The sequence below is a fragment of the Penicillium digitatum genome, chromosome 1 (assembly GCF_016767815.1).
Source record: "Penicillium digitatum chromosome 1, complete sequence".
NCBI lineage: Eukaryota > Fungi > Ascomycota > Eurotiomycetes > Eurotiales > Aspergillaceae > Penicillium > Penicillium digitatum.
The window spans coordinates 2,802,080-2,816,296 of NC_089384.1; the positions used below are offsets into that span (position 1 = coordinate 2,802,080).

The 14,217-nt window shown below is 47.7% G+C and overlaps 6 protein-coding genes across 6 annotated transcripts; 4 read left to right on the forward strand and 2 right to left on the reverse strand.

The window, feature by feature from the left end:
- Positions 1–600: 600 nt before the first annotated feature.
- Pdw03_3296 (Bestrophin-like) lies at positions 601–1,997 on the forward strand (the record flags this gene model as incomplete). The annotated part of the gene is made up of 4 exons (XM_014676846.2): positions 601–722; positions 777–918; positions 971–1,527; positions 1,595–1,997. The coding sequence occupies 4 exons, from the start codon at positions 601–603 to the stop codon at positions 1,995–1,997; spliced, it is 1,224 nt and encodes a 407-aa protein (XP_014532332.2).
- Positions 1,998–2,306: 309 nt separating this feature from the next.
- Positions 2,307–3,761, reverse strand: Pdw03_3297 (GTP-binding protein rhoC domain protein; the record flags this gene model as incomplete). The annotated part of the gene is made up of 7 exons (XM_014676845.1): positions 2,307–2,523; positions 2,590–2,744; positions 2,830–2,985; positions 3,045–3,167; positions 3,220–3,366; positions 3,426–3,569; positions 3,618–3,761. The coding sequence occupies 7 exons, from the start codon at positions 3,759–3,761 to the stop codon at positions 2,307–2,309; spliced, it is 1,086 nt and encodes a 361-aa protein (XP_014532331.1).
- Positions 3,762–3,977: 216 nt separating this feature from the next.
- Positions 3,978–6,779, forward strand: Pdw03_3298 (Vacuolar protein sorting vps16, putative; the record flags this gene model as incomplete). Its single annotated transcript, XM_014676844.1, has 7 exons — positions 3,978–4,119; positions 4,170–4,276; positions 4,331–4,459; positions 4,518–5,011; positions 5,063–5,157; positions 5,208–6,478; positions 6,531–6,779. The coding sequence occupies 7 exons, from the start codon at positions 3,978–3,980 to the stop codon at positions 6,777–6,779; spliced, it is 2,487 nt and encodes an 828-aa protein (XP_014532330.1).
- Positions 6,780–6,829: 50 nt separating this feature from the next.
- Pdw03_3299 (Ribosome biogenesis protein Alb1) lies at positions 6,830–7,466 on the reverse strand (the record flags this gene model as incomplete). The annotated part of the gene is made up of 3 exons (XM_014676843.1): positions 6,830–7,045; positions 7,101–7,393; positions 7,451–7,466. The coding sequence occupies 3 exons, from the start codon at positions 7,464–7,466 to the stop codon at positions 6,830–6,832; spliced, it is 525 nt and encodes a 174-aa protein (XP_014532329.1).
- A 230-nt stretch (positions 7,467–7,696) lies between these two features.
- Pdw03_3300 (Ubiquitin Carboxy-terminal hydrolase, putative) lies at positions 7,697–9,790 on the forward strand (the record flags this gene model as incomplete). The annotated part of the gene is made up of 1 exon (XM_014676842.1): positions 7,697–9,790. The coding sequence occupies one exon, from the start codon at positions 7,697–7,699 to the stop codon at positions 9,788–9,790; it is 2,094 nt and encodes a 697-aa protein (XP_014532328.1).
- A 721-nt stretch (positions 9,791–10,511) lies between these two features.
- Pdw03_3301 (MFS transporter, putative) lies at positions 10,512–11,516 on the forward strand (the record flags this gene model as incomplete). Its single annotated transcript, XM_014676841.1, has 1 exon — positions 10,512–11,516. One exon carries the CDS (start codon positions 10,512–10,514, stop codon positions 11,514–11,516), a length of 1,005 nt encoding a protein of 334 aa, XP_014532327.1.
- Positions 11,517–14,217: the final 2,701 nt, after the last annotated feature.

A 14,217-nucleotide genomic window follows, 5' to 3' on the forward strand; every position in this document is an offset into this window, starting at 1 on the left:
ATTGGCTGTGGTTGGATTGTGATGGAAATTGACAACAGTCTCTTCTCTCGCTCATGGCAATCGTTACCACTGGGACAATCCAGGCCTACTAAAGTTGTATTGTCATCCTAACGAAAAACAGAAATTCTAAATTTTTTTGGGAGTTATCGAAACAACCAGGAAGTTGACTGCATACAACTACCCCAACGGACTGCCTATATATATATATATTTTTTTAACCTGACAGTTATCACAACTTGGAGGGAGAGTAGCCTCCCAATGAAAGCTTCACCCACTCCTCAACAGTCCTCAACTCCCTTCTAATCAACCACCTTTAAACACTCAGTTTCCCTTTTAATCCACACCGACGTGTGACATCCAAAATGGCCAACTAGTGTAGATACTCCCACGTGACCGATGGCGCGAGAGATGCCAAGTGGGTCCGGAATCAAAGAGTTCGCTGGACCCGCTTTCAACCTTTGGGATGTTGACCATCCTGGACTCGATTTCAATTCCCCCCGGATTTGAGGGCTTGGTGGAAAAAGAGACACCATCTTCCCAGATCCACTGACAGGGGTCAGCCTCACAGATTGAAGGCGATCGGTTCAGATCTTAAACAAGATGAGGTTGAATTTTAGCGAGTCACCTACTCCGACCTTGAGTCGCCAAAATACTGTCATACAAGGTCATCAAAGGCGTGGCACTCATCCCCATCGGCTATCAACGCGGGCAAAGCCAAGAAGGTGAGCTAACTAATCGGTATCTGCTAATCATCCGCATGTACTAATATTGAGTAGATGGCCACTTGTCTTCCGCTTTATCAAAGGTGCAATCCATGGTGCCATTTTAGTACCCGTCTTTCTGCATGCTTTATTCACAGCCTTTGTTGTTTACCTGGATAACTACGTATTCGAGACTGTCGGTCTACCTACCACAATCGTATGTATCTCCAATTAATGAGACAAGACAGCAACTAAACATAGCCCCACAGATCCCATCTTTATCTATTGTCGTAGGTCTGATGCTTGTCTTCCGCAACCAAACATCCTACAACCGATTCTGGGATGGGCGGAACGGAATGAACACACTCAACACCTGTGTGCGTAACCTCGTCCGCACAATCGCAACAAATAGTTACAATTCAAAGCGGGGACCACCCACTGCCGCAGAGCGCGAGGATATCGAGCGCACTGTTCGCATTCTTATGGCTATTCCGTATGCCGTAAAAAACCATTTACGTGCCGAGTGGGGCGCTGCTTGGGCTTTTGGTCATGCCGTCGATGAGGATCTAAACATGCATCCATCCACCCTTTACAACCCCGAATATGCCAACCTGTTACCTGCAGGCCTTGAAGGCCATGAAGATGAGGGATTAGGTCTTCCTTTCCAGTTAACTTTCTTCGTCGATGGGTTTATCAAGCGTGGCGAAGAGCGCGGATGGTATCCTGCGCCTGGTGCTAGTCAGATGCAGGCTCAGTTGAATACCTTGACTGATGCATATGGGAGGATGGAAACGATCAAGTTGACTCCGATGCCAGTGGCCCACCTGTAAGTTTAATGGCTCTAATGCATCTCAAGTTCGGTTTGTATGTGTCAATTCCTGACTCTAAAACAGGATCCACCAAAGGCAAGTCCTCGCCCTGTTTGGCTGTGTTTTACCGTTTGCCATGGTCGATGAGATGGGATGGTGGGCCATCCCCATTGTCAGCCTTGTCATCTTCACACTTTATGGCATTGAGGGAATAGGCTCGCAATTGGAAGATCCATTTGGCTACGACAGGAATGACATCAAGATGGATGCTATCGTCGGTGACTCCAAAACTGAAATTGATGTTGTTTTGTCTGAGTGGCGCACGCACTCGAAAGCCATGGAGGCATTGAAAGAACAGCCCGCTGGTGCAGTTCATGGTGACTTATGTTTAATGCCTGATCAAAATGAATCTGCAAACGGATGTGTGGACGGGAAGTATACGCCCCCAGACTTGTTCTTGAGATTGAGACCGAGTGATAGCAGGTGAAAGTCTGGATATAGAATACCTATCGGGTGTAAAAATGGCATGAGTATGTACATAAATAGTCTTAGTTGAGAATTAGAAACTTCAATCTACTTGAGAACTAGAAGCCCGGGTAGTCTTCTTCATGGTCTGAATATACCCACGACTGCCGCTCGAGTCTCGCTGGTTCCACTGTAGGCTACGATACTGAATTTGACATGATGGGATGCGCCTCGCCACGAATTGAATGATTATAAGCACGCAGCTTTGAATTTAAATCAGTTGGGTATCTAATGCGGCAATCAAGAATAGCCAAGCAGGTCCATTGAAATCTTATAAAGGCGGCTCGAGCGCTAGAACGCCATCCAGAATTGAGTCTGGCGTCACATCGGCGAGAATAACAGACACCGCACGTAAATCACTTCCATACTGCAGACTGCGGTCTTCGCCAGGGGGTGTGACAATAATGCGATGGCGAAAGACTTTCCTGGCGGCTAGGGCCACGATGGATGGAGTCAGATAATCGATACCATGCAGAGGAGCTAGAAGTCTGCAGAGCAAAATCAATAAGACAGACTGAAGGTAAAAGTCTGGTGAAGAACAAATTCGGACTCACCGTGCAAACCGGGAAAATTGAACGTTCGCGTTGGCAGACACACCACCCGCAACAGCGCGACTGAGCCGCAAAAATACAACGATATCCTGAATGTATCGAATAACTTCTGCGTTAGTGCTCACCGACGCACCTTTTTCTCGGAGTTGGTCAATCACCTGTAAGTCCATGAGCCCGGTATTAGATTGCTATGTTCAGTCCATGATCCAAAATCGTAATGGATTGAGATGATATCGAGCTTACCAACGGGCTGATCGTAGTATTCTTCGTTTGCTTGCCCTTTGAATTATGAATAACAGAGGAAGCCGAAAGTTCTCCATTTGAAAGCCAGTCATTCTCTTCGAGGTACGTATACCCATCCTCCTGGCTATGGAAATGAGAAATGAAGAGATTGTCATTCTACCGTAGCGTCAGCCAAAGCAAAGCAGCCAAAACGTGGGCGTGTACAAAGCACTTACCATATGTGGCTTCAAAGGTGGTTGAAGCTGATTGGAATCTCGTGCTACAAGGGGGATGAAAAGAAAGTCTTGAGGCGCACTCAGCGTCCCACTCTCAGTTACCAACTCCCCCACTCGCATTAACTATCCCGCATATCAGCATTGTCTGCACTAAGCTTTCGATCGGAATGCATACCTGCAGCATGTGCATTTGGATATCATCACTGACAAAATTGAAGTTCTTGGCGATTACAACATTGACAACGTTACTGCTGAGTAGTGAGAAGGGAGTTGGTGATTTGCTGTAATCCCCAAGACTTTTATAGGAAGAATTTTTGCTTGGCTGATTTCATTAGTCTATAAGAATGGTAGTGATAGCCAACATTTGAAATGTTGACATACCGATCCAGTATTCAGCCATGGACGCGATGGGAGATAGTTTGCGCGTGCATCCGGCGTGAGGACATCGTTGAAGATGTCGTCAATAGATGTTGCAGATGAACAGTCAAGGATACAGTATGAGTAATTGAATGTAGTTGAGCCAATCTGTCTTGCATTAGATATAATCTCAATGTTCTGGGTGCATTGACATACTAAGGCCAGTTCTTTAGCGAGGTCATTAATACAGTGGCTGGTGGTCTCGATCAAGCAATGTTCGCGGGCAGCAAGGCAAAGTAAAATGGCCACTTCAAGGTCAGATTGTTGTCGAGCAATATCAACGAGATCTGTATAATCCATGCTTTGAAAAGAGGACCAAGTTGGCCAATGAAGATGCAGCAACTATCAGGCGAAGTTGAGGATTGTAGTGGAGAATCGCCGCCTGATAATCAAGGCGAAAATAATACCCGATCAGGTCTAGCATGTGTGACACCGTCCTCCCGATCAACAACTCGAACATCCAACAACTGCCTAGATGGAGGATTCAGTGCCTCCTCTTTGATCAGATCCACAGTCATGCCACCCAATCCACTCGCAAACTGGGAAAAGGTCGGAAACAGCTTCTATCGCAAAATCGCTGTGTATGACGCCATCTTTGACGACGACGTCGAGTTAGAGAACTACATTGTCGCGGGCGCACCCTACGGAGGAGCTATTGGTAAGTCCTCATTTTGGAGAACCGCAGTTCTGGGCTAATGTGAAAACCAGCGCTTTATCGCGATGAAAGCAAGCCATTCAGGCTTCGGGATGGACAGGGCTCCCGTCCCGCAATTGATGTTTACTCATGCTCTGGGCAGAAAATCAATCGTATAAATGTTTGTTTACGCGTTGTGGTTGAATCAGATTGGATGATTACTAACTCATTTTAGTGGGAAAAAGCCACCATTCGCGGAATAGGCTGGTCTGATAAGGAAGAGCTCCTGGTCGTCTCTGAGGACGGGACAGTTCGACGTTACTTCGGATTGGACGGCGAGTTTACATCCTTCTCTCTCGGAAATGTGAGACTGAGTGACTGTCTGCCCTGGCCAAACTGTGCAAAATCTGACAATGTGACAGAGTGCTGAAGAGTATGGCGTGAGAGCCTGCCAGTTTTGGTCATCAGGCCTCGTTGCATTGCTGTCCAATAACCAGCTAATTGCTGTATCCAAATATGATGAGCCGCGTCCGCGGCTCTTGGCAACGTGCCCAGAAGGCGAGGTATCATCATGGGCTCTAATTCCACCAGCCCATACACTCTCACGCTCTGTTGAGGTTCTGCTAGCTGTTGACAAGACAGTCTTTTTAATCGACCCAACAGAAGCTGAAGATAAGATTCTGCAGGATGGTCCTTTCAAACACATTAGTGTGTCCCCAACAGGACGCTTTGTTGCACTTTTCACCGCAGAAGGAAAGTTATGGGTAGTCAGCAATGACTTCCAAAACAAGTTCAGCGAGTATGATTCAAAATCCCGGGTTCCGCCAAATACCGTGAATTGGTGTGGCGATGATGCTGTCATACTTGGATGGGAAGATGAAATTCATCTTGTTGGACCCAACGGAGTCGCATCAAAGTGAGTTGTCTATTTTGTGCAAGATCTGCAAGCACAATCTAATAATCCTAGATACTACTACGAAGGCCGCGTTCATGTCATCCCTGAGTTTGATGGAGTTCGTCTCATGACTAATGACACATGCGAATTTGTACACAAGGTTGCCAGTGAGTTGCCACTCCAAGGAAACAGCCAGACTATCATTGATCATTTCCAGATGTCACCGAGGAGATATTCCGTCTTGGATCGTTTTCTCCCGCTTCTGTCCTACTGGATTCGGTAGACCAACTGGAGAAAAAATCGCCCAAGGCTGATGAGAACATTCAGCGCATCCGATCGAGTTTGCCATCAGCAGTTGACACTTGCATCAAAGCAGCGGGCCAAGAATTTGACGCCTACTGGCAGAAACGCCTGTTGAAAGCTGCATCATTTGGCAAATCTGTCCTTGAACTTTACAATAGCGATGAGTTCGTTGAAATGACCGAGAAACTGCGTGTTCTGAAAGCATTGAGAGACTATAAGATTGGGCTGCCATTATCATACGAACAATATCTGCGCCTCACACCAGAAGGACTTATCGAACGCCTAATCAGCCGACATGAATATCTGCTTGCGATACGGATTTCGGAATATCTACAGATTCCCGCAGACAAAATTTATGTTCATTGGGCAAGCCAGAAGGTGAAGGTCTCGAATGTTGATGACGAAGCTGTATGCAAGCTTATTGTCCAAAGACTCGATGGAAAACCAGGAATTTCGTTTGAGGTTATCGCTCAGGCGGCTTTTGATGAAGGTCGGTCTCACCTGGCTACCCTATTGCTCAATTATGAACCACGGGCCGGCAAGCAGGTTCCTCTGCTTTTGAACATGGAGGAAGATGAGCTCGCTCTTGATAAGGCGATTGAGAGCGGTGATGATGACTTGGTGAACTACGTGCTTCTACATCTTAAGAGCAAGCTTCCTTTGGCAAGCTTCTTCCGAATGATCAACACCCGCCCAATGGCTTCTGCACTTGTGGAGACTGCTGCACGAGGCGAAGACATCGAGTTACTAAAAGACTTGTTCTACCAAGACGATCGACCCATTGATGGCGCTAATGTGCTACTGTCAGAAGCATTGCGCGATACGGATTTGACACGCCAAACCGAGAAGCTCCAATTAGCCTCTCGCCTCTTGTCTGATTCTAAGGAACCGACAGTGGTACTAAACCAAAAATTAGTCTCTGAGGCCTCCCAACTTTTGAAAGCGCAAGACGCATTGGATAAAGACTTGGCGGACCACAGCGAGTTCCTGGGTCTCAGTCTGAACGAGACAGTCTACAGACTTGTCCGAGGTGGTTACGGTAAAAGAGCACACAAAATCCAAAGTGAATTCAAAATGCCCGAAAAATCATTTTGGTGGTTGAGATTGAGAGCTTTGGTGGCTAAACGTGACTGGGGCGAATTGGAGGAAATCGCTAAACTCAAGAAATCCCCAATCGGATGGGAGGTAAGATCGTCGATAATCCTAAGCTACTGGAATGGACGCTCACAAAAGGCAGCCTTTCTACAACGAAATTCTGGGTGCTGGAAACACAAAACTTGCTTCAGGATTCGTGCCAAAGTGCACCCACTTGCCACCTGCTGAGAGAATCGAGATGTGGGTGAAGTGCGGTATGATCGTGAAGGCCGGAGAAGAAGCACAAAAGACCAAGGACCTTAACACCCTGGAAATCCTCCGCACTAAAGCATCTGGCCCCGCAGTCACAGAAATCGAGCGCATGATCAATCAACTAAGGCCAAGGAAATGAGCCCACCAACAATGTTTAACATATACCACACAGGCCCGCTCCAAAATTGGTCAGGTGATCTCGTCGGCTTCATCGACAGTTGTAGAGTCATCAATTGCGGGATTAGAGCCTTCGGTTGCGATTTGGAAGACGTTATTTGCGACAGTAATGGTGGTAGGTGCGGAATCTTCGGCCATCACCTCGTCATCTTCGTCATCCTCCTCGTCGTTATCTTGTTGAAGAGCGCTGAACGCCAAGGTTTTGCGATTTGTGTCTTCCCAATCAGCCTAGTTCAGTGTGAGCACCTGTACGCCAAAACGAGGCGGCCATCTATTTTCATACTCTTCGGGAGTTGACAGTCTTGCCGCGAGCCACACTTTTAGCCTTCTTGATTTCCAATTGATCCATCACGGCCTCGGCTCGATCCATTCCCTTTTGTTGCCTTAATCGCTGCGCCCTTGAAAGCTTGTCGTTCTTCTTCTGCTTTTTCTGGATCCCGGAAGTGGCGCGGTCAGCCAGAACTGAAGGCCTTGTTGTGGTAGGAGATTCCGCTCGGGGTAGCGAAGTCACCGACTTGTCAAGGTCGAGACTCGGGGACGCTGCCCTCCGTGCTGCACGGGAACGCTGGGACTGGTCTGTTCAAGTATTAGATACTCAAATATCAATGTATGTAAAATTTGTAGTCAACCTACTTTTGCTCTTCGCCATGGTTGTTATTTTGAAGATTCGTCAATCTCGTGGGGTGAAATCGCTATCGATAAAAAAAAATTTACGGCGGACCACGATGACCAAAGGTGCACCATTTCCGGGCAAACATGTATACCTTCATGTTTTGCTCGACACGCGCTTTGACATTCCCACACTTTCTATCAATCCATGCTACTGCTCATGCTGGAAGATTTCTGTTGCCACATAATTTTGTCCGGGTTTTATTGAAAATGAACACCCGCGACGGGCGCTCCGCGATCTTTTCCAACCGCCCCGATCAACACGCAAGTCACAACAGTCATTATGAAACCGCCCTCACAACTTTACAAAACAACCAAGCGCTAGTGTACTTCTTTGTTGCGCTCATCTCGATTCCAATCTTTCTTGGATACCTCGGACTTGTTCCCATATCGCTATTCCAGCTCCCCTGGGAACTCTTTGTCTATTTTACACCCTCTCGAATTGTAGTCACTTTGGATCCTCGAACATCTACCTCCGACCCTAACTCCCTAGCCTCGTTGCCTTTGTCCTCCCAGGATAAAAGTGACGCGATGAAACGGATTCTTGGCTTAGACAACAACCCCTTCTTCTCCCGGTCAAGATCACTCTCCATCTTCGGAAATGCGCTGCTAGGAAACACCAAAGGAGTCACACCCCCAGGGCTCGGAAACTGGAATAACTCATGTTTTCAGAACAGCATAATACAGGGATTGGCTTCTTTAAAATATCTTTCTGAGTTTCTGGGACACAACGTGGACAATCTCTCGGGTAAGGCTTCCGTCTCGACGCACAGGGCACTACTAGACCTCATCGACCGTCTGAATAGCGCCCCCAAAAGTGGAACCAAGCTGTGGATCTCTGGGCCGCTCAAGTCCATGAGTAGCTGGCAACAGCAAGATGCGCAAGAGTATTTTTCCAAGTTGCTCAATCAAATTGACCACGAGGCCGAGCTATGCTCACGTGGAGAGACTTTGAACATGGGATTGAAAATTGCAGGACCCGATGAAAACATTTTTCGAGACAGTGACTGTGACGACCCGGTGACACCCGGTGAACCCGAATCGCTTCCATCGACAGATAAGCTTTATCTTGATAGGGTTTCATCTTGTAATCCTCTTGAAGGTCTACTTGCTCAACGGGTTGGGTGCATGGAATGCGGATGGAGCGAGGGGCTTTCGTTGATACCTTTCAATTGCCTCACAGTTCCTCTGGGCAAAAGATCTTCGTATGATGTTCGCGAATGTTTGGACCATTACATGACCCTTGAGCCTATTGAAGGCGTGGAATGCTCGAAGTGCACGCTGTTGCATCGACAGGAGCAGCTTGTCAATTTGATCAAGGGATTCGAAGCCGATGATAGTCGGTCAGACAGCTCCGACGAACCTCAACCATTTGATGCTGTGAAACTGTCAGCCTACTCGCGGTTAGAGGCTGTCAAGACAGCTTTGGATGGCAATGATTTCAGCGAAAATACCTTGGCAAGTAAGTGCCATATCAATTCAAAGAACCGAATCTCAACCACAAAATCTCGACAAGCTGTCATAGCGCGGGCTCCCCGCTGTCTTGCCATCCACATCAACCGCAGTGTTTTCGACGAGTACACTGGGACGTTGGAGAAGAATCTCGCAGCAGTCTCCTTTCCTCAAATGATCGATTTGAACAATTGGTGTCTTGGCACCCAAGCTCCCAACGAATCTGGCGACAATTCCGAGCATTGGGAAACAAACCCCTCGCGGTCCATGCTTCCGCAACCTGGGGAATTAATTCATGTCCCTAGCAGACAATATCAATTACGCGCAATCATCACCCATTACGGTCGACATGAGAATGGGCACTATATTTGCTATCGTAAGTATCCGACATCGGAATTCACAGCCCCTGCACCGGACGAAATCCTTCAAGCTGAGGGTGATGAGGACAAGCCCGAACGTTGGTGGCGCCTCAGCGACGATGACGTGCAGATGGTTAGTGAGGGCCATGTGATGGCCCAAGGAGGTGCTTTTATGCTGTTCTACGAAGCTATGGATGATTCCTTCTCGCCGTGCTCGACTCGATCTGCAACTCCAGAAAATGACTTACACGACAGATGCGCAGAGTCTATTCGGGTTGGAAGTGAAGACTCATGCAACCTAGCTATGCCAAATACCATTTCAGCTCCATCCACTGTCACCGACTTCGAATCTACCACCTCCCGTGAAACCAGCATCTCGTTGCCGATGGATGACTTCCTTCCTGTCGACCAGCCTTTGAAGATCTCAACCGTGATTGACACTGATGCTGAACGGAATGATAAACTTGACTCACTCTCTACTATCATTGCATGATCACCTCTGCATCATATGTTTTCTTACTCTTTTTTTTTTCTTTTGTCTTTGCCCGCATAGCCGTGCCCTGTGACCGGCTACTGCATCATCATGATACCCGATACCACGTTCCATCTGAGGCGTTGATTTGAGCTCCACTGTGTTTGGGGAGTATTTTGTGTAAATTATTGTACCACTATGAGAATTGTGATGCGAGAGATGACTTGTTACATTCCCGTTTCGATTGGCTTCGGCCTGACTTACATGTAATTCCGTAGGTGCGTTCATCGCAATTCAGTCACCGTCAATCTCTTAGGTGAATAGTGACAGCGCGCGTTGAAGATGCAGCTTCTGGAGATAGGATCCCCGCATTTAGACATGAGCACCTTGTGAAAGGCGACACAGCACGGGTGGTGGTCCGGCATCACCTCATCAAGTACCTTGGGGCCACCACAGCACAAAACTACATCAAGACCCTCTTTCTCGCAAAATTACATTTGAACCCTCTTTATCCATTCCGTGAGCTCTACTGGCAAGCAATTGTAACTCCAACAGAAGTAACTTCTCAGATTGACGTTGGATATCGTTGGGAGTTGCACCCGAGTCGGTATAGATCCCGAAGGTCCCCGGGGTCCTCATTTCGTATCTGATCGTCATAGGGTAGGATATTGTCTCCCATACTTGGCACAGTTGATGGTTCCTAATCTACTTCAGCAGTATTCGATTTTAAAGGTCTTCAATAATGTCTATCAGCAAATCCTCACGACCACATGATATCTTCCTCATCAATGAGCTACTGGAGAACGTTCTTCTCCATACAGACATGAGAACTCTATTAACCTCTGCTCAACGCGTATCTCGTGTCTGGAACACCATGATACGAACATCAGTTCAACTCCAAGAGTCCCTCTTCTTCAAACCCTCCAAATTCGAGATCTCGGATCCCTCACAGCGTCTTCGCAATCCGCTCCTAGAAGATATTCTCTGGGCTCAATTCTTCCTCAAACAACAACGAACCTCAGAGTCAAAAAAGACCGAAGTAAGCAGATTTCCGCTCGGGGAACCTGAGCGTCGCAAGCTTAAGAATTACCTGCGAAAAGACGCCAGTTGGAAACGAATGTTACTTCAACAACCACCGACAGCATCAATCGGAGTCATTGAAATCATCAAAAAATCAGATTCTGAATTCACCAAGTTATCCGTCAGCCCCAATCAATTCCTGCGGATGGGTCATCTCTTGACCCTCCTCGAACGGGGAAGCACCCTCGTTCCAACCCGCAACAAATGGATCCTGTGGAGCGGGCGATCCCGTGTAATGCCCTTGAACTTCGAATGCTGGACGCCCAAGTGGGTCTATGAACCAAGTACCCTACGGCCAGTCCAGGAATGGATCCCAGAAAATATCGATTGGGATAGTCTCCGGCTAGAGGTGGGATCGATGTATTTAAATGATTTTGATTGCGGCGTGGTGATTGTATCTGAACGGAGACAGATGCTTTTCCAGGGCGCGGATCGAGTTCATAGGGAGAGCAAACTCGATCGTCGACTGCAGAAAGCGTTTGGGGAATGTCGGGTGGAGGTTGGACGGAAGCATATCAATCACTCTTGGATTCCCATCAAAGGGGTTGGTGCTGATCGGCGATGGATCCTTAGGCCTTGTTCTGCTACTCCTCTTGTTCCAATGTTGAGTGACGCATCCGAGGCTTCAGATTCGTCTTCCGTGTCTTCGGGTTCGTTGTCTCTCTAGGAGAAGGGGGGGGGGGGGGGGGGGGGGTTATAGTGGAAGGCTCTGCCCGAACAGGCGTGTAGTTCAACTCTTTCAGAGAGATTTTGAATAAAAAAAACCTCCCACTGTTGCCTTTGCTTATCAGAAAGATGTCAAAACAGTCAAATCTCTATTAGACGCACTCAGGATCCTCTCTAGTCCGTCCGATCGATGAGCTTGATTCTTTTAGTCGCGACTGCTGTGGTCCCGTATACGGAAAGGGAGTCGTTGTCTTTAGGGTCCTTAGGATTGGACTAAGGCTCAATTTGCACAGCACTTCACCAAGTCAGCGTCAACTTCTTGAGACTTCTTCGGGTTCAGGGCTCATTTATAACTCCATTACGGGTTCCAGTGTGAGAAGTGAGTCCCCTACTATTTCGCAACGAATTTTATGGCTCTGTGGAGTAATCAGATGTAGTAAAAGGGTTCAAGAATGATACTTGTGTGAGGAATTCGAAGCTAGAAACAGTTTAGTTTTTTAATCAGATTCTAGGGTTTAATAGAGAACAGGGACTATCAAAGCCTCAACAGACCAGCTCTGTATGGCAAAATATCCCGCTGGATTCACGCCCCAGATCACAACACAGTGTACAAGGGGAGGATCCGAGACAACGACGTCAAAGCAAACAATATCGCAAATCCCAATAGCAGTCCCAACCTCGTCAACCCCTCGCAAATTTCAGGTGCATATCGAAAGAGCCAAATAGGAAGGAAACACAATTCACCGCCAGTCTATCCTGTGCATCGGGGATAAGGCAACGAACCCATGTCACTTTAGCACAACTAGGATCGTCACGGGATAACACTATCAACGACCCTGTTCGGATATGGTCCATCCTCGGTCGGGCAGACGATGTTGCCAGCCTGTACGACCAGGATATTACTTTTGGCGGTCAAGATTCACCGTAGCATCTAGACGCGAGCGCGGATGTACCCAGCGCAGATTGAAACGATACGCCCGAAGCATTCATGCTCGGCATCGTACAGGAACAACGGCTCGATCGGACAAAGAGATTGCTGGTTACGCCCAAGTAGGCAAGTCAAAGAATTATAGTAAAGACGTGTCTACAATGCTAACGCGGGTTCACGGCCTACCGCAGGTTCTTCGGCTTGGGACATAAGCCGTGGTGCATTGTGGTGTGTCGAAACGTTCTGGAAAAAAAAACAGATTTTGAACTGGAGGTAGAATGATCTCTGTTCAATGGAGATAACTCTTCCCCCGCCTGACTTGTTTCTTTGTCTTTCCTAAATCGTGTCCGGGAAGGCGACCGTGGTGACCGCATCGTACCCCGGTCTCAAATATCGGTCAAGGCAAATGTTGGTCTATAGGTTGTGAGTAGGTCTCAGGTTCTGAAGATGATTTTTAATTGGAGTCAGCAGAAAAGATAATAGCTACAGGTTGTATCCAATGGCGATGGTTGCTGTAGCGGTCTCAAGAGATGGGCTGTCTGATCTCGCAACCATCACACTGTTGGCGTCGGTCTAGATGATGGGCCTGCGATTGTGCTATCCGTGCGGTTCTAATCCCTGTGAGCCCAGTCCCTGTGATGAATAAGGGGACGTTGCTTGCTCTGGGATATGTTCGAAATCTGATCCAAATCGACAGTCACGCCCTATGGACACGTCTCGGGTACACCGTCAACCCGCCACTGTCATCACACCTTTGTTGATCAATGCAGCCGAGACTGCGGACGGTGTCCCGGAAGGACCTTGGGTTACTCACACGGTTCAAGGAAAAAGGACCGTGTCCATAGCGACGAAATGTGCCATCTCACATTCTTCAAATCCTCCGGCGAAATGTGGGTCGGATCCCCATGGGGTGGATATCTTTTCCATTCACCAAAAAAAAAAAGGATCTTCATCTCAAGTGCCGACAACCCTGGATGGGTTGCATCCCTCGAGAATTCGTGCAGAATGTGGCAAACTCAACTAAAGTCGAAGGACTGAATCGGTGAATCAAGTCGGATCTCGATTCTGTCACGTTGCGTTTACTCCTCTGTTTACAGAAGTTCGACCTCGGAGTTGATATACGAAATACGAATTACGGAGTGAAACGGATTAAAATTGGTCCCTTCTACTCTGTAGACAGTGTGGATTCAATTGTCAACCACTCTTCCTTGGTGCTATTTATGTATGTAAAAAGCAGACCCGATCCGTGCCCTTGCAAGAGATCTTGCAGATGAACTGCATGTGAAGTGCATACGAGGCGCGTCGTCTTAACTGCAGGGAAACCCGGGGCTGGAAGGGGCTATGGGTCTGAGCTCCAATATTGGATTTTGGTTTTCAAAGGGGGCTAGAACAGGCATCTTTCCACCTGCGAACTAACCTCCCTTCAACCTTTGCATTTACTTTCGTACTCCGGATGTGGATTTCGTCTACAAGGACCGATCCACAAAGATGTGCATGCAAACCTACGTATCCTTCAGTCGTTGAGCTCAATCTCACACGGCGAAACAACCCCCAGTAGCCAAGGCAGAACCGATTTACTGAGCCCGAGCTTTCACTGAAACAGGGCTTTTGTGCCCAATAGACCGAGCATTCTCCGGGAGATTAACGTGCTTTTAAGTCAAATTAACACAGTAGCTTTAACACACTAGTCTTCCAGCGCCGAATAATCGATCTCCACCATGAAACCCAGGAGACAGGTAACAGGTCCTGCATTGAAAATCTGTGGAAGCACCGA